Genomic DNA, 19,621 nt, shown 5'->3' with positions numbered 1-19,621 from the left:
TTAAAAGTAAAAGGAGAGCGTCACTGGGAGTAAAATATGACCCTTCTACCACAGTGTCAAATATAGGGTAAGGATGTAAACAGAGAGGTTTGCCAAAACTCTGTGACTATGACACACAGAGTCATACAAATTTTTGATATTTCCTGAATCTAAAAATAACTCACAGGAAAGGGCTGCTGTTAAAATATTATGTGTCCCACCCCCACCACCTATGAGTTGTTTATGACCCTATCTGTGACATGACATTACAAAACTGCTCGTTAGTGCAATGAATTTATCATTTGTTTAGTGTTTAATCATATTACTAAAATCCAACAATACCACCAGATGGTAAACACAGTCAGATGTCTGCTAGACCAGGTCTGCCAATACAGTACACACACCCTGTGAAGCTGTAGTAAGCACTGGATTAAGCCCAGCTCCATGTTTAACTTGCAGAGAAACAACCAGCCCAAAATAGTATTCAGTCTTCATCACGACTGATGTTATACAGACTAGCAAAAAAGAGAAATGATTCTGACGTCTATTTGCTTTATTTTTTAATTCTGTTTCTGGAAGACTTAAGAGATAGATAACAAACTTGTTGAGGCTGGGACCTCTGGGCAGGTTCAAGGACGATTCATCATTTCTGAACCTACTTCTGTCTGGGTCTTTCACCGGGCTTCTCCCTCCAGAGTACCATTAACATGCCCTTTCTGTGGTTATAAAAACAAGACCCATCAGTTCCTGAAAGCCAAGCCTGATCCTGTCGACTTCATAAAAAGAGTGGCTCAAGTATCAACACATCTATAAGGCTGTCTCTGCTTCTGTTGTACTGAGCACTGTACCTAGGACACTAGGCAAGTACTGAGTCACTGAACTGCATCTCAGTCCAGAGTGACAAGCAGTACAACTGTCAATAAAAATACCATGTCCTGTAATCTCCTGTTGCCTCACTCAAGAGAGGGGGTCCTTGCCAGTAAACACTCAATGCAACACTTGCTTAATATCCATGGGGTGGGGGGAGTAATCGGAGGGTTTACTAGATTACTTAGAAAAATCCTATTGCCATAATTTTCTAAGTGCCTATGAGAACAAACCAAGACACCGAAAAAAAAAAAATCTGGAATGTTTCCAGGTAAAGCTTTTTTTCCCCCCAGAATCAAGAAATCTGCTTCAGTTTCAAAGGGGGAAATTTCAGTATTTGAATGCTATTGCTTTGCTGGTTGTTCGTTCTACAGTTAGGTAACATCAGTGACCTAGATCTTAGAACGTTCCCTATGAACCAAGCTTCCTGGATAGAAGTAGCAGCTGGAAAGTCAACCATCTGTGCCCTGTGAAACAGAGATGTGTGCTGCCTGCTAACTGTTTCAGGGCTGTGATGTCTGAGACACTCTGGGGAAGAGATCTTACTCTAGCCCTGAATGGTGACCCAATTATAATCCTAAAATCCCAGCAACAGGAACGAGTATTTGCATTCAAAGAGTTTAAATAGTAGCAAGATAGCTACTGTTAACTGTGTCCTCCACAAGGTCCCAGGGTTCCCGATGGTCCAACATTGTTTTGGCAGGAAGGCAAACTTTTTTTCTTTCTTTTTTTTTTTTAAAGTAGACAGGATCAGACTCGGCTTTCAGGAGCTGATGGGTTCTGTTTTTATAACCATAGAACAGGCATGTTAGTGGCAAAGTTTGAGGCCAGCCTGTGCTTATTATAAAGACTTCTAAGGCTATCCTGGTCTAAAATCCCGTCTCAAAAGAAAAAATAAAACAAACAAAACAAACTGCCCCCAAACACTGGAACATTCCAGAGTGACTCACATCCTACTTCCAAAGAAATTACTTCTAAGACACAAGAGCAGTCGGCGAGCGGTGACACACGTGGCTTACGTTTCTGTATCCAGAAGGTCTCTTCCTCCCTCCTGCACTGTCAGAGTCCTCTCTTCATTCATCCTTCCAATTCTGAGGCTTCCCACTCCCTCTCTTCACCCTCCTCCCTCCTCTCTAGATACCACTCACTCCAGCCTGAGCTCAGAAAAGCTCTGTTTACAGAGAAGAAACGGTAGGGAGAATAGACATTATAAGAGAGGAGGAAGTAAAGAAACCCTTTGCTTACTAAACAGCCACCCCACCCTTCCCTCCTTATCACTCACTGTGCTTTAACACTAGCCCTCACAGCGAGCTCGGCCAGGCCCCCTAATTTCCTCATTCCACAAACCCTGCTGAGTCGCCAGCTATTCCTCAGAGATAACAGGAGCTCAATCCCACCTCAGTCACAGCTTGCCTCTCACAGGATCACACAGAAAGGTTAAGAAAGTTCACCTGGGCCTGGCAGCGGTGGCCCAGGCCTTGAATCCCAGCACCTGGGATACAGAAGCAGATAGGTCTGTGAGTTCTAGGCCAGCCTGGTCTACACAGCCAGAACTACACAGGGAAACCCTGTCTGGGAAAAGAAACAAAACAACAACAAAACCCAAAATCTTGACCTCCATTTCTAACATTATTCTTTGGGAAAAACGATGGGTAACAATTTTAGACTATAACCCTAATCAGAGTTTGGGACAGCCGATTATTTAAATATTTCCTGATAAATGACAAAATGGATTATAGACTTGTAAATATTCAGACTTTTAAATATCTATGTTTTAAAGATGACCACTGGGATAACTCTGAATTGGCCAAACAGATTTACTTATCCAGAATTTGGTTGCTTAAGTATCCAGACTCCAAGGCTAGTGACACTCTAACCCAGAGCTCCAGAGAAGATCCGGATTCCCTTCCCTGAGGGCTGAGACACTGTGGAACACTTTCCTGATGACTCTCAGAGAACCTGAACACGCCAGGCAAGTAAGTACTAGACTGTGAAACTACATGCCCAGCCAGCATCCTGCATTTTGAATGACTTATTCCAAGTCACAGGTCTCCATTTTCAGCAAACAGAGCCACCTTTGGGATTTCCACTAGACTCTTCTCAGAGCTGTCTCTCCTCTACCTCACTTCATTCTTCCAGGATCCTCCCCATGAGGGCTTTGCATTCTGCTTTCTCTGACTAGTCAACTATAAAGGAACATTCTCGAAGGCTTTAGTCTATGACGGAGGGCTTTGGATTCCGCTGGCACATCTTAGGTCTCTCAAAGCCCATTGAGGACTCCCTGTTCATGGCTTAAACAAAACCTCTCTGTGGAATTCAAACTTCAAAAGTGGAAGTTGCCCACCCTCCACCGGGCTGTCCCAGACAGCCTGCAGCCCATCCAATGCCACCCGTGGCTTCCTGTGGTGTCCAGAAAGAGTCCTCCTTAGGAACCCCTGACCAGGTACACCAGTTGGCCATCTACATTAGCTGCTCTAAACCTGCTTCCCCTCAAGGCTAGGCTAGACAAACAAATTCCAGAGGTGAGGGACTCACCCATGTCAGAGACAGGGGTAAACTCTCAGGACTGAAAGCTGAGAGCCAACAGGGAACAAACCCCAAAGGTCAAGCCTCCTGATATATATATATATTACCATAGCCAAGGATAGCAGTGTATCTAAACAAACAAACCAAACTCATAACACATGCACACACACATACACGTACATAAAGGATGTGTTTAACAAAAGCATGTTCAAAAAGACCAATAAAAAGTTGCTTCATGGGTAGACTATCACACATATGAAAACATAAATTCTTCAAATAGTTGGATATCAAGTCTGCCAAAATATTTACTCTAAGGAAGAAGTCTTTGCATGCATACTAACATTTAGGAGTAGACATAAACAAATTGAGGTCAGCCGTGAAAAAAAAACAGGCAAAGGAATTTAAGCTTTTTACAGGTAAAAAGAGGAAAGGTAAAGATTGTGATTAAAGAAAAAAAAAACCACCATGAGAGCATCTAAAATTAATATAACTCAAGACAATCTGCATCACTTGGTGTTCCAACTTGCTTGATGTCTTAGTCACAGTTTCTATTCCTGCACAAAACATCATGACCAAGAAGCAAGTTGGGGAGGAAAGGATTTATTCAGCTTACACTTCCACATTGCTGTTCATCACCAAAGGAAGTCAGGAAGTCAGGACTGGAACTAAAATAGGGCAGGAAGCAGGAGCTGATGTAGAGGCCATGGAAAGGTGCTGCTTACTGGCTTGCTTTCCCTAGCTTGCTCAGCTTGCCTGTTTTGTTTTGTTTTGTTTTTCGAGACAGGGTTTCTCTGTGTAGCCCTGGCTGTCCTGGAACTCACTCTGTAGACCAGGCTGGCCTCGAACTCTCGAACTCAGAAATCAGCCTGTCTCTGCCTCCCAAGTGCTGGGATTAAAGGCGTGCGCCACCACCACCCGGCCTCAGCTTGCTTGCTTATAGAACCCACAACCACTAGCCCAGGGATGGCACCACTCACAATGGGTCCTCCCATCCGTGATCATTAATTGAGAAAATGCCTTACAGCTGGATCTCATGGAGGCATTTCCTCAAGGGAGGCTCCTTTCTCTGTGATAACTCCAGCTTGTGTCAAGTTGACACACAAAACCAGCCAGTACACTTGACAATTTTATTTATTAAACTCGCCCACTAATTCCCACCTCCTCTTTGGAGTCCCACTATGTGGTAAGTATGTTAGTATTTCTACAAGTCACATTTGAAGGCTTGAGTACTTGGATAATCTGAAGATGACACAATACAAGAGAAATGCTGTAAAGGCCAGCTCTGCAGCCCCAGAGAGATTGTGGGAGGGGCAGTGCTTATTTCTTCTGCCTCCTTCTCATCCCTTTTCTCCTGTGCCCATTCCACACCTACTAGGCTCCGTGTCTAGCTTTCCGCAGAATAAAAAGAGAGAGTGAGAACTCTTCAGGACACTTAAAACTGAACGCCACGCAGCCACTATTAAGGTATCCATGCTCCAGTAAATAACTCCCCATCCACTCACATCCGTGCAAGCAACCGTAACTAAACTTAGGAGGGCACACGAAAACGAAGTCCCCACAAACCAAAAGGACATGAAAATAGGGAGGGGTGAAATATAGAGAAGGAGAAAGTGGTCAGTGGGAAGAGAAAGAGATACAGGAGGGTGATGGGGTTGAAAATGACAAAAACACATCATGTCCATGAATGAGATTATCGAAGATACATAAATGCTTTAAACAAACTAACACAGAGCATCAGAAGCACCAGTGAACAACATGCCGTAAGTCAGACCGAGCTGGAAGATGCAAGGACAGCACTGGATACCAGGAGGTTCAGAGCAGGAAGGGAACGCTTCCTCCTAGGTAGCCACAGAAGCTCCCTGAAGCCAGGGACTGATGAGCCACTTAAGATGAGGAAAAGCTCTGTAGGCGAGGTGCCATACACAGAATGTACACATAAAGAGGAAGACAACTGTTTCCTGAATTTCCCTGTTATCACATGAGGTCAGCAAGCAAAATAACGCTTAAACAGCAAACAGCGGCAAGGCCTAGAGTATTACAACAATAGCGCCTTATGCAAACGCATGGAGTTCATCACTTCCCAAACCTCACAGAATTAACCGACATCCTGCCTAAGTTTCCATGTCGGACCTTGGGGAGGCCATCTTTGCAGTAGCTACCTTGCTACTATTTGAACTCTTTGAATTGGCTGCTAAAGTATGACAAGCTCGCAATGCAAATACCTGTTCCTATTGTCTGACAAAGGGAATCTGAACACAGCACTGCTTTCATCTACGTTTCCTCAATAGGTTCCTCAGTAAGTGATTTTCCTCACTGCCGTCCTGGAGCACAGAGTTGTGGAAGGCTAATTACAACGATGCATGCCAAAGTGCAGGTCTAGCTGACACCCACGTATTACCTGCAAGGCTGATGTCTAGGATCAAGCTGCAGCTGGCCATCTGGAACGTCGTACGGCTCTTCTACTTCATACAGACTGGCATCAGTGTCCTCTACACTGCTGCAATTCTGCCATCCCAACTCTGGACTGTTCCCCCCAGCCATGACAAAGGGCAAATTCTCATACTCTGGTATCTCCTCATAATGGCGGATATTTTCATACTCTGGCCCACAGTCGCCTGTGCTAGAGCCCTGACAGGATGCATGTCTGGAGATCATCTGGTCATCCAAAGACTCGGCCCTCTGACCATTAGCTGCACTCCTCTGGCCCCAAGATTTCATCTTTTGAGATTCCAGGCTGCAGTTTTCTGCAGAATATGCCTTCATGGGTTTACTTCTCTTCTCTTCTCCTGAGGCCAAACCTTGCCAATCACTTTCAAGCCCTTTCGGCTCTCTACCGAGCGGATGTCCCGCAGAGACATCCCCATGCTGACAGCTTTTCGACCTAAATTTCTGAAAGTCACTCTTTATGAAACCAATGGACAGTTTCACATTAATCAACTTTTTTAAAGAAGTTTTCTTTGGAGGTTCTTTGCAAGGCTTATTGCAGCGGTCCATATCCACGGCAGACAGTGACTTCGCTCTTGGCTTGGTTAGGGAAACGGAAGGCTCGTTGTTTAAGGATAAAGTGACGCGTTTCAAGGCCTCTGGGCTCCCTGAAAAAGGTAGAATAGGATGAGGTAACTTCCACACTGGCTTTTCTGAAGTTGGGTTGGGCGTATCAAAGGATGCTGGTGATGTGCCACAGTTTGAGGGACCCGAATGCTGAAGGGGCTTTCTTGGCAGACCTTTCTCTGAATTTGTTTCCTTACTAACTGCCGAGCTCTTTTCTACAAGTTCCTCGGAAGCAGCCTTTTTCAGCACTCCTGCTGCAGGCAAGCTGTGTCTCTGAGGTTTTTTGGGAACAATTCTCGTGGAAGAGTCCTTTTGTATCTGAGGAACTGACACTTCCGTGTTACAGGTAGTTGGTGGCTGTTCAGTGCAAGCTAACTTGACTTGCTTAGGCAAGCTCAAAGGCTGAGGACTGCACTGTGTGAAAGTAGTCTCTTTGTCCACAGCAGGTAACAGGCCAGAACCATCCTCTACGGAGCTGTCAGAAGTCAAACTAGAATCCGTATCTAAAGAAGGTGCCTCTTTTTCAAAAGAAGATGTTTCCTGCTGCACAGCTTTCTGGGAGCTGGCTGAGTCCTGTCCGTCACTGTTGGAATCCCCGGGCAGTGCCCTCTTGTTTGCTGGCCTCACCTCGTCCACTTGTCCCTGGTTACACAAAGCATTCTGATGAAGAACACTGACTTTATTGTTTTTCAAACTATCTTCAAGGAGACAAGAAGAGCCATTGTTTGAGATCCCTGGCTCTTCAGTGCTTTCACTAGGAGTATCTACATGCTTCTGGCGCTGCAGACGAGTAGTGTGTGTCTTTCTGGGCTTAGGAGTTGGAAACTTTGAGGTATATGGTAGTAAGTGGATTTCTAAAGGACCGAGATCTTTGGCCTCTGTCTTCTGACTAGTTCCACCCGAACATACTCTTTTGTTCTCCAGTTCACATGAATGAATATGACCATGGCTCTCAGCACTGCCATCTTGACAAGTCTCGAGAGTCTGAGATTCATCCCTAGGAAGTTGTGGGTAGCAGCTCTGATGAGCGGAAACTTTTTCCAAGCTGGACAGGGAAGACGACATCTCTGCAAATTCAATTCTGATCTGCCTGGTGCAACTATGGTCACCATTCATTTCTGGGTCTTTTGGAGCTCTGTGCTTCCTTGGGGAACCACAAGGTGATCGCTGCTGTGTTAGAACCTCTTTGAGCTTCTCTTCTAAGATGCTTGCCTTTAAAACAACTCCACTCTGGCTCCGGCACTTTTCATTGCTTGAATCCCATCTACTCCCCGTCTTTGAGGACTCACCATTTTTATTATTCTCTAAATTTTCTTTCACTCCCAGAGGCTCTAAAACCAGCTGCTCTGCACACTGATTTTTTTGAGTCCTAGGCTCATGAATACACCCAGAACTGCAGGAACACGTTGGTAAAATATAATCACGGTGTGGATCCCTGACATCTTTGCAATTAAACTTGCCAGTGCTCTCAGGTAATTCTGGATCCCTGACATCTTTGCAATTAAACTTGCCAGTGCTCTCAGGTAATTCTGGCTCCCGTTCCTCCAGGTTCAAAGTGAGCTTCTTTGAGGGTGGATTCTTGATATCTTGAATAACTGAGTTTGTCGGGACTTTCGGTTTCGGTGCAATTGCCGGTTTCGTCTTCTTCATTAACCGTGGAACATTAGCATTTCCGATGTCCGGTTTAGGTGCAATTGGAGGGGGAGGTGGCTTATTATTGGTCCCCACTAACTTTGGCTTGGGAGCCAATGGTGGCTTCTTAAGCTCTAGAAAAGAAAAATTTAATAATCAGATGATGAAGTAGGCAAAACAGAAGAGGAAATAAAGATACAATTTTCCTGTTTTTATTGTTTTCTGTGACAAGGTCTTGCTATGCAACCCTGGTGCTGGCTTGGCACCTACAATGCAGCCCAGGCTGGTCTTGAACTCACAACCATATACATGCCTTTCTAAGGCTGAGATTATAGGCATGCAACACCATGCTTGTTAAATAACATTTTCAAACAATATGACCTTTCATTTTACTACACAGGTTATATTTTATACAGTCAACATTATTCTTGAAAATTCCTGAAATTGTTCTTAAGTTCTAGTGTAACATAGCTTGTATATACTGTACATTTCTTAGTTAACCTATTACTAATTTTCCTCTAACTTTGACATTACTTAAATCACTGGCTTTTACTTAGTTACTCTGTATAGTATCTTCAGCTCATCCACTAGGTATTAAGAGTTGCCTACAGTATGCAACTCTCAAGTTTCTCACATAAATAAGAACACTATTCTGACAGAACCCCCAAAACATTCTGGAAAATCACTGTGGAAATCAGACATTTTCTACCTACCCCCCCCCCAAAAAAAAAACAACTGGAAAGTAAATTCTTCATTGTTAACTGAGGATCATAATAAGGTTGGTATTTCTCTATCCCAGGATCAACTGGGAATTTTGTATTTCTTTTATAGAGCTTTATTTTATCACATGCCCAGGCCTGGCCCAAGATCAAATGATTGGAGAGTATCTGAAGATACAATCCGTACATTTGTATTTCATTTCCCATGGGCGATGGATTACGTCTTTTATCCATCACCAGCATGTACTATGTGTTTGTGGGTTTCATTTCTCTGAGCAAGGGTCTCATTGCGTAAGCAGGGCTGGTCTCATCCTCACAGCCTTCTGCTCTAGTGTTCTGGGTGTTGAAATTACGGCCTGCATCATCTAGCCCAGCAGTAAAGGATGACCACCAGTTCCGGTGTAGCAACTCTTCCTCATCACATGCCTAGTATACAACGCTGTATTTGTGTAGGCTGACCCTTAGTCTATATGAACTTGACAACAGGACCCTAATAAGGAAGCTAGAGAGATGCCTCTGTGGCTAAGAGTGCTTTCAGTTCAACCACGAGGGGCAGAGTTCGGTTCCAGCACCCACATCAAGAAGTTCACAACTTGTAACTCCAGCTCAAAGGGACGTGATGCCCTCTTCTGACCTCCACAGGCACCCAAACTCACATCTGAACATATATTCAAACAGACACACATATACACAAACAAAACAAAAATTAAGTCTTTTATATAAAGACCCTAATAAATATAAAAATGATACAGAGACTATAGTTCTCTTAAATTTCTTTAGAACTTGCTCCCCAGAGGGGACTTGAGTTCAAACACATTTTATCTTATACTTCTTAAATTATCTTATACTTACGTCTTCAAAAGGGTCTAATACTTTAAAAAAAAAAAACTTCTTTATAAAACAATCTCAAAATACATGAAGTACAGGACTGTTTGAAAACGTCGTTTCATTTACTTACACACACCAAGGCTTTGATATTTCATTTGGTGTTGATTTTATTTTCAACAAGGGAAATTAGTCATAACACTTGGAAAAATATTACACGGAACTGAGTAGAAAGAGACAAAAAGCAGGGTACTCTACTTCCTTTTCCTAACCAACGAGAAATTTCTCAAACTCTGGTATTATATGCACAGGAGAGATTTTATAACAGATGCCTTATAAAATTCCTAGGTATAAGGTTATCATAAAGAAGGCAGCAAATTTCCAAAATAATACAAATTCCCAAAGCAGGCAGTTTTCAGCTAGCTGTCTAATACACATGTTGTTGGCCTGAGGGTTGGCTCTTGTGGGTTTTGGCAGAAGCCTAGTGATAAAGCTTACAGAAATAGTATATTAAATTAAATTCCCCATCCATCAAGTCAAATCTTCAGGGAAAGCATGACTGCCTGAGGACAGACTGCCACACTGATTTCAGTTCTGTCATTCTTGAAACGTCCCACCTCTGGGATTTTTCAGAGAATTCAAAATACAAGTATTTTAGTTTTTACAAGATGAAATGAGCACTGGAGATCGGCTGCTACAATGTTCTTAACATTTCTGAAACGTACACTTAAAATCAATTAAGATGGCTGGGCATTACTGGTGCATGCCTGTCACCCAGTGCTCAGTACTCTGAGACAGGAGGATTGTTGTGACTTTGAGGCTAGCCTGGCCTATACAGTAAGGTCCCTCCCCCAGCCCCCTCCCTCCCAAAAAGAAGCAAAGATGTCCTATTTTACCATTAAAAAGAAACTCCAGCCAGCCAAATGGCTCACTAGATAAAGGTACTTGCTACACAAACCTGGCAACCTGTGTTCAATTCCCAGAACATTTTTAAGGTTGGAGGAAAACTGTCTCCACCAAGCTGTTCTCTAATCTTCATGTACCTCAACACACACTCACACACACATACAACACACACACACACATACAACACACACTCAAACACACATACAACACACACACTCAAACATACACATACAACACACACACACTCAAACACACACTCACACACACAACACACACACACTAATATCAATTTTTTTAAGATTTATTTTTTAAAAAGAGCCATTTTAGCAGACAGTAATAATGGCTCATGCCTTTAATCCCAGCACTCAGGAGGCAGAGGCAGGTGGATCTCTGAGTTTAAAGTCAGCCTACTCTACAGAGCAAGTTTCAGGATGACCAAAGCTACAAAGAGAAACTGTCTTAAAAAGCAAACAAACAAATGAAGAAAGGGAGAGAGGGAGGGAAGAAGAGAAGGGAGGGAGGGAAGAAGAGAGGGAGGGAGAGAGGGAGGGAGGGAGGGAGGAAGGAAGAGCTCATCTAATCAATCTTTTACTTTCTGATCTTGGAGCCTAGTCAGAAGGTTCAAGGTCTTTTAATCAATTCATTTTGCTTTTCCTTGAAAACATGTTATTACCATTTATTTTGTTGCTATTGTTTTGCCATGTATCCCTACCCTGACCTCAAACTCTCAATCCTGCAGCCCAGCCTCCCAAAAGCATTTTATTAATCTCTAGTACCAATTTTAACCCTTCATCCCACCCTCCTAAACCTACTGCCTCACCCTCCCTAAACCATAATTAATCTCTAGTACCAATTCCGGTCTTTCCCTTGAGTCTGAGTCTAAGAGACAAATTCCTGTTCTCTCCTCACATCACAGAAAGTACGGTAACTGCATATGAGCCAGTGCTGACTCCCAATAACACAGCGCAGCATCTAAAGCAGTGGCCCTCAACCTTCCTGATGCTGTGACCCTTTAATACAGTTCCTCATGGTGTGGTGACCCCTCCCCCCGCAATAAAATGATTTCGTTGCTACTTCATAACTGTAATTTTGCTACTGTTATGAACTGTAATGTAAATATCTGATATGCAGGATATCAGATATGTGAACCCAAAGGGGCCATGACCCACATGTTAAGAACTACGTTCTAAAGCCTTTAATGTATGCATAGTCATTAAGTAACTGTGACCTTGGACTTACTATTGTGAGTTACCTGTGTATTCAAGTGGAAGAATCAATACTACAACTCAGAGTCAAGCTTATCCGTGCTCTGATTCACTACTGTGTCCCCAGAGCTGAAGACACGAGCCTGAGAATAGACAGTGGCCGCATATAGACCACTTCATGTCTCAGTGACAGAAAAGCTCTTTTATTTTTAACTTCAATATCCAATGTAACACCAAACGGTGTTCTGAAGGCTGAAGAGACGGCTGGGTGGTCAAGAGTACAATACATTCTGTTCCTATAGAAGAGCTGACCTCAGTCGCCAGCGCCTATTGGCGGTTGGAGAGAGTTGGGAAGGGCTACGCCTGACTGTAACTCCAGTTCTAGGGAATCCAACAACCTTTTGTGAACTCTGCTGGCATCTGTACTCACACATGCACAAACCTTTACCGACTACACACACACATACATACACACACACACATATTTTACAAATAAATCTCTTTAAAATCCGATGTTTTGAAAAGGGAGCAGGATGCACTTCAATAGGATCCTTGTGTAATTCCTTAATGACTAATAGGGACAAGTGTGTGCCAAGTCACTGGTACAGCAATATGGGAAACCTTTCCTTACTATTACTTCTTTATTTTTAGTTTTCGGACACAGGCTTTGCAATGTAGCCCTGTATAGCCCCAAACTGCTGTCTTCCTGGCTTACCCTCTCTAGTTCTGGGATCACAGGTGTACAAGGCTAAGTCAGCTTCATGACTATTTTTTAAATTATATGTTATTTGTGTGTGGGAGGGGGTAAGCATGTATTCCATAGCATACATGTGCTAGATGACAACACGTAAGACTTGGTTCTCTCCTTTCATCGTGTGGGTCCCAGTGACCAAACTCAGGTCAGCAGGCTTTGATGGGAAAAGACTAACCACTGAGCCATCCCACTGGCCCTCAAGCGTAGCTCAAAACACCACCAGTAGGACATTATAATATGATCCACTCCAGTGTTCAAAACTTGAAATCAGTACACAATGCTTGGGAATGAACGCTGCACCTCTGGATCTTGATATTATATTAACAATCAGACCCAAATGCTTCCTTACAGCAACGCAGCAAATCTTTTATTTACACAGCTGTCTGGCTGCAGGGGAAAGCGAAGGTAGAAAGTGCCGTTTTACTGTTATAAACAGACTTGTCATCTGTTACACACAGGTGGCCTTGGCTCACGAGCACACTCGCTCTCCTGGCTAGTCTACGAGGCCCAAAACAAAACCACACAGGCATGAATGAAATAGTGAAATGTATATGCACAATACGATGGGAAGATACTTTTAGTTATCTCTCTTTCATTCATGTACTACTTAGAATACATCCAAAAATCTCTTCTATGAACTCACTCTTCACCAGCTGTATAAAAACAAACAAAACCGAAGCAAGCTCTTCCTCAGGACAAACATCACTTAAATGTACAACAGCCCCCTAATCTTAAGTTAGGCCCATCTTCCCAACTACACTGGAACAGGCTAAAACTAACACCTGCTCCATTAGTAACTCTCCCCAAAACTTTAATAAATTTCATTATTATGACCCCCTCCCCCCCTCCACGGCTTGCAAGGACAATGTACGTATAACTTTATCTAAATGGGCTGGAAAGAAAATCCTCAGTCCTCTTCCCTAGATGTAAGAAAAACTTACAAAAAAACTACAAAAACTTACAATAAATCTCATCAAATCAGTGAGCAAAGAAGCAGTTTATGATTCTCAGCAAACCATTCTTACAAAAAAAAAAAATGAACTAACTCAGCTAGACACAGGAAGTGTCTTTTAAATACCACAAAAATGCTGTGGATTTCCTTAATTGCAAAGTTGATAAGTATAAAAATAGCTAGCCTTGTTCTAGATTAATTCGAAGAGAACAATTGTAAACTTCCAGACTAAATCCTAGAAATTTTAATTATTAATTTTTTAAGTTCTTATTTTAAATTAACTATATTAATTCAGGAATTTTAAAAAGCTGAATGATGGTGAGGGTACAGGAATTCTGGCTGAAAACAGTCCATTATTTAAATAGAACACATCCCAAAACTAAGAGAAACCTTTGTAAATAACTCAGTGCACGATGGTCACGTGAATAAATACACATAACTTCAAAGAGCTACATCAACCCCGTGCTTACTGCCACTTGCATTTCTTGCCTGTTTGATGCAATCCGGGTTTTGCCTAGCAGTGTGACTCTTCCAAGGTTTTAGAATTACAAATCAGAACATTTAGTGTGTGTGCTCTTTTGACAGTTTTCAAGTTGCAGGAATGTTAAACAAATGCCAAAGAAAGCAAAGAAAATTTAATTTGATACTTAAGCGCCAATCCTAGCCCTAACTGAAGTGAAACTTTAAGCTCTTTTACTACAAAATTTCTCATCAAAGTTTCTTCAGATATGGATAAAGATGCTTTTAAAATACCCCATACCTTATTAAACTCTGCTTTCGAAAATGTGTTGTGTTCTTATAAAGAGACTGTCCCTTGGACATTTAAATTTGGAAGATAAAAAAACTTAAGAAGGTGGCAACACAATGACCCGAAATGCTTACATTCACACAAAGGCTTTGTCATTTGGGTGAGAAAGGAGACAGACTGAAAATAGGGCTTTGTTTACAATGTCAGGTACGAATGGGGGGGAGGGGGGAGAAGGAAGGAAGGAAGGAAGGAAGGAAGGAAGGAAGGAAGGAAGGAAGGAAGGAAGGAAGGAAGGAAAAGGTGAAGATGAGTAAAAAACAGGGAGGGGTAGGTGCAGGGGAGGGGGCTTGCTCGGTTTTGTCATCTAATAGTTCGCACTCAGGTAATAGGGCTCAAAACACCAGGGTGCGAACAGCTCTGTTTAAACCTCCTTACTAGCGCGAAGAGTTTTAGTCAATAAATATTAGTTTTTAAAGCAACGCGCGCTAGTGGCGGAGTTACTTCAACTCGCTGGAAAACTGTCCTAGCTTAGAATAACTGACTCCTCCGCACCGGACTCCACGCTTCCCACACCGCGCACAGGCGACAGCGCCTAAGTCACAGAACCGGGGAGTAAGCTCCGCGACGCCGTCCCATCACCTGGGCTTAAGAGTCGGGGATCATCCCGGGGACCCCACACAGGCGCAGGCGACCGGCGCCAGTCCCGCACCGGCCACCCGCGAGGAAAGCAGCGGGAGCCCGAGCCCGCCGGCGCCCGCCGCGACTCCCCAGCCCGGCGCGAGCGCGGCCACTCACCCGCGGCAGAAGTCATGACTGCCCCGCGCAGCTCACGCCCTCAGTCCATGGCTCCCGTTCAGTCCACACTCCCCAGAGTTTGAGCAGGAGACAAAAGTCCCCGCAGCGCTCACATTCCGTCCCGCACCCCAGCCGAACCGTCTGAGCGCCTCACAAAGGACGGACGCTGGCTCCACCGACCCTCCGGCGGACCCGGGCGCTAGCGGCCAGCACCAGGGGGACGAGTACGAGCGCCGCTCCGCCGCGCTCCGGGATGACCGCCAGGCGCGCCCACGAGAGGAGCTCGCAGCGGCTACGCGGACGCGCGTCCCTCCTCAACTTGAGAGAAAATCCGCGCTCCGGGCGCCCCCTGGTAGTCAAGGCTTGTAAAAGGCAGACAAAAGCCATAGCTCTCTCCAATAGGAGCTCTGAAACGCCCGCCCGCTCCCGCCCCTCCACCCTCCCTCTGCTCCAATAAGCAAGTCGGAAAGGGGCGTGGGTACCGACGCATGCCGGGAGTTGTAGTTTTCAGTGCTCCTGAGGTGGGCAGGAGCCGAAGCCTGGGTGCTGCCTACCCTCCTGCCTTCATTTCCCATCGTGCTGAGGCGGGTGGTATGGCGGAGAAGGATGACACCGGAGTTTGACGAAGAGGTGGTTTTTGAGGTGAGGAGAAAATGGCGGGGAGTGTGGACCGTCTTTGTTTCAGAAAGACTAAAGGAAGAGCGAGGAAGCAAAGCGATTCAGAGGGGAGGGACGGAGTGACGGCGCCTGCGGGCCTGGGTCCCCAGTTCTCTGCTGTTTCGGGGCCTACTCGCTGCAGCCGCCTGACAGGTATAGCTCAGGGGATCCCGACGTGGCTGGCCTCTGCCCCCTAGCTCGCCCAGAATTCCCAGACCCGGCGCAATTGACCAGCCCTGGGCAGGAGCCCTGATCAATCCTTACCCTATGGCTGCACCGCCCTGGTCTGCGCTTCGTTGGGGCGGGGCCGAAACGTGCTGGATACTCTATACTACTTAACCTACTCCCTTTTTATTTGATTTTTGCGGGTCTGTTATCCAGAAGTGCCTCTGGTCATCATCATTATAATCATAATCAAGCTGTGGCCTTTGGAATGCAGGCAGGCAGCAGGTGCCTTTCTATGTGGGGTTTAAGGTCTGTAAGTGAGACCTGTGGTCAATGGTGAGAGCTCTGGCTTCTCAGCACCTAGGTTCCATTCTTTTGTCCTTGCTATTGCGCTAAGTGTAGCCAGTTCTGAATGGAAGCTCTGGTCTGGATGTAAATGCTTTTGTGTTGGACTATTTTAAGATGTCTCTGCCATCTTGAATTTAAAAATAAAGTCTGGTGGTTTTAATGCCATTTTTTCCCCATCAGACAAGTCAATACCCACACCCTGGAATGTGTATGTGTATGTATTGAATATGTATGCCTTAGTTTCCCTCAGCCAACTAGATTTTAGGAAATTCACACAAGAGAAAGAAAAGAAATCCCCCGTGGTGTACAATGGGGGAGTGAGGTGCGGTACAGAATGTGAAGTGTTGAGCTAGCTCACAACTGCCCAAAGGAAGCTTAATTTGCAACCCGTTGTCCGTTCTTACCACTTTAAAAAGCTACACCCAGAAAGATTTACCCTCGGTAGACCTTCAGCTCTCAATGAAATTAGAATGATAGATGGGAGAAAATGTATTCCGGGAGAAGGATTTTATGTATGCCAACGATCGGGGTGGGGTGACAATCTTGAGCGTGCAGTTTTAGAGGCTGGAGTATGGAGGGTTGCCACGCGAAACGACTTAATATAGCCACGGTATCGAGGTGGGGAATATGATGCTTTGCTCTAATGAAGGGTCCAGGCATGAGGAGTTGAATGCAGAGGACAAAGGCATACATTTTGGAAATCAGAAAAATTAATACTGACTTGGATATTCATCTCGAAGATGAAATTGAGGGAATGGCTACAGATTGGATGTGGGAGATAAAGAGGAGGAAAAAAAAGTAGGTGGCTAATTTTTTTATTTTTTACCCTGCTTTCTTTGGTTTCTGGACATATTAAGTGTGTTTTTTGGTTTGGGGGGGTTATTGGTCTGGGGATGTAGTTCAATTAGTAGAGTGCTTGGCTCGAATGCACAAGTCTCCTGGTTCAATAGGCAACACTACATAAACCTAATAGGGTGATGTGCACATGCCTACAATTCCAGCACTCCAAAGGTGGTCGTAGGCGCATCATAAGAACGTCAAAGTTATCAGCTACTTAGTGAGTTAGAGGCTAGGGCGAGATATGAGAGACCCTGTGGCAAAACAAAACATTTTGTTACAAAAGATAAAGCAAAAACAAACAAACAAACAAAAACCATGATCTTGGAAGTTTTTTTCTATTCAAATGTGTGACTATATTTGCATGGGTTTTTGTTTTTTAGCATGGTTTTGGTTTTGGTTTTGGTTTTGGTTTTGGTTTTTCGAGACAGGGTTTCTCTGTGTAGCCCTGGCTGTCCTGGAACTCACTCTGTAGTCCAGGCTGGCCTCGAACTCAGAAATCCACCTGCCTCTGCCTCCCAAGTGCTGGGATTAAAGGCATGCACCACCACCGCCCAGCTTTTTTTTGTTTTGTTTTTTAGCATGTTTTTTTAAAACGATATACCACAGAGTTTTGAATCTATTTTTATGTAAATCTAAATTTGTCACTAATCTTGTTGCCACCCTGCCACCCCCTTTTCTTTTGGAGATAGAAAGAGTCTTAGTATGTATTCCACACCAGTCTTGAACTTCAAACTCTCTCATCTTAGCCTCCTAGGTACCTGGGGTTATAGGTGTATCCCATCATGTCCCACAGAAATAACATTTTATTGCTTAGATTTACATTTATAGATTTATTAACCATTTAAAAATGTATTTATTTATTTACAGTTTTGGTACTAGGGATTGAACCCATGGCTTTCCCACGCTTAATAGGTAATAAGTATTCTACAGCTTCAGCCTCGCTTCTTAAAAGCTGATTTACATTAATTTTCCTTTTGTTTGCTTTTCCTCTATCCAGCAGTACATACCTTTTATGTTTTATTATTCTATGTGCATGGATATTTTTCCTGCATGGATGTCTGTGCACCACATGCTTGGTGCTCTTGGAGACTAAAAGAAAGTGTGACATCCCCTATAACTAGAGTTACAAACAGTTGTGAGCCAACATATGGGTGCTGGTGACTGAACCCCGGTCCTCTGGAAGAGCAGTCAACGCTCTCGACATCTCGTTAGCCTCTGCAAGAATTATTCATCTCTGCCATTATCATATGTGGAGATTTACTTTTCCAGCTTTCTGACTAACTTTCTGATCATTGTCACACACACACAAGAGAATATACATAAGGAATGTACACATACCAAGAGTGTACACATCAATGGGTATACAAATAAAAGTAGAACATCACTAACACCACTGCCTCCTTCCTGCAGTTTGTCAGTTTCTGGTCCCCACCCCAAGGATAACCACGACTCAGAGCTGTAGTGACTAACCTAGATTAGTTTCATCTGCTCTTACTGTCTGTACACTGTCAGGCGTCACATGCTCTTTCTCTGTTTAGCTTTCTTTTTCCTTGCAGCTTTGTGACATTCATGTATATGATTACCTATGCATTTTAGTTTGATACAGTATTCCATGTGACTATATGGCTTTTTTTAATCAGGTCTTCTGAGGGGCATACACTGGGTAGTTTCTGCTTTGAAATTGTTGTAAGTAGTGTTATTGAGAACCTTTCTTTTATTTTTATTTATTTACTTACTTACTTACTTATTTTGTATATGTGAATACACTGTCACTATCTTCAGACACACCAGAAGAGGGCATTAGATCCCATTAGAGATGATTGTGAGGCACCATGTGGTTGCTGGGAATTGAACTCCAGACCTCTGGAAGAGCAGTCAGTGCTCTTACCCTCTGAGCCAATGTGTAGTTTTGGTAAGCATATTTTTTTGTTGAGTATATACTTAGAACTGAAAATACTGAATTATAGAAATGAGATGGATTTGCCGTACACAGATAGTCTCAAGCATCATTCCAAAGCAGTTATGGACACTCCTGTCCATACACCATGTCAGTCTCATGATACCATATCCTTACCAGCACTCGGCACTCTTTCAGCTTTCGTATCCATCTGGTAGATGTGTCTGGGAACTTTTGTGTGTTTTTCATTGCTGTATCCCTGGTATGGAACTTAAGATGACCACTGTGAGTCTTTCCATTGGTTTTCTCTTACTATTAAAGAAACTGTATACAAAGGTACAATTCCTTAATTCCTCCATCTCTTAGGGTATATGTATGTGGCTTCTGCACATTTTTAAAAATAAATTTTTATTACGCGTGTGTGTGTGCAGTGTGTACACATGGAGGTCAGAAAACAATTTACAAGTGTTGGTTCTCTACTTCTACCCTGTAGGCCCTGCAGTCAAATTCAGGTCCTCAGACTTGGTAGCAAGTACCTTTGTCCACTGAGCCATCTCAGTGGCAGCGTCTGCGTCTTTAACAGTTTATTGCAAAGAACAGAATCTCCTAAATCCATTCAAATCCACTTGATCTTTTATTCTTGTATGGATAATGCTTCAAGGAAATACTTGTATAATCCTAAAATCACAAAGATGTTTTCTCCAAGAGCTTCGGCCCTTTGCAATTAATCTGCCATTTTCCCCCCATATGCATAT

General features: G+C 43.7%; 2 protein-coding genes across 5 annotated transcripts in view; one reads left to right on the top strand and one right to left on the bottom strand.

Annotated features, from left to right (window-relative positions):
• Fgd6 (FYVE, RhoGEF and PH domain containing 6) overlaps positions 1-15,161 on the bottom strand; it is a 113,067-nt gene extending 97,906 nt beyond the window's left edge. The window contains exons 1-2 of the mRNA XM_028783025.1: positions 14,960-15,161; positions 5,771-8,189 (exon numbers count right to left, since the gene is read on the bottom strand). Of these exons, the coding sequence (XP_028638858.1) occupies positions 5,771-8,189; positions 14,960-14,975 (2,435 nt within the window). The 5' untranslated portion in view covers positions 14,976-15,161. The remainder of the gene's footprint in view (positions 1-5,770; positions 8,190-14,959) is intronic.
• A 332-nt stretch (positions 15,162-15,493) lies between these two features.
• Vezt (vezatin, adherens junctions transmembrane protein) overlaps positions 15,494-19,621 on the top strand; it is a 62,477-nt gene continuing 58,349 nt past the window's right edge. For 2 of the 4 annotated variants that reach the window (XM_028783092.1, XM_028783091.1), the window contains exon 1: positions 15,494-15,601. In XM_028783092.1, the coding sequence (XP_028638925.1) occupies positions 15,566-15,601 (36 nt within the window). In that variant the 5' untranslated portion in view covers positions 15,494-15,565. The remainder of the gene's footprint in view (positions 15,602-19,621) is intronic. The other 2 variants (XM_028783096.1, XM_028783094.1) reach the window with 1 other exon arrangement.

Source organism: Grammomys surdaster, unplaced genomic scaffold (assembly GCF_004785775.1).
Source record: "Grammomys surdaster isolate TR1022 unplaced genomic scaffold, NIH_TR_1.0 958, whole genome shotgun sequence".
In the NCBI taxonomy this organism is placed as follows: domain Eukaryota; kingdom Metazoa; phylum Chordata; class Mammalia; order Rodentia; family Muridae; genus Grammomys; species Grammomys surdaster.
The sequence above is the reverse complement of the archived record's forward strand: the minus strand, read 5'-3'. Positions and strand labels throughout refer to the sequence as shown.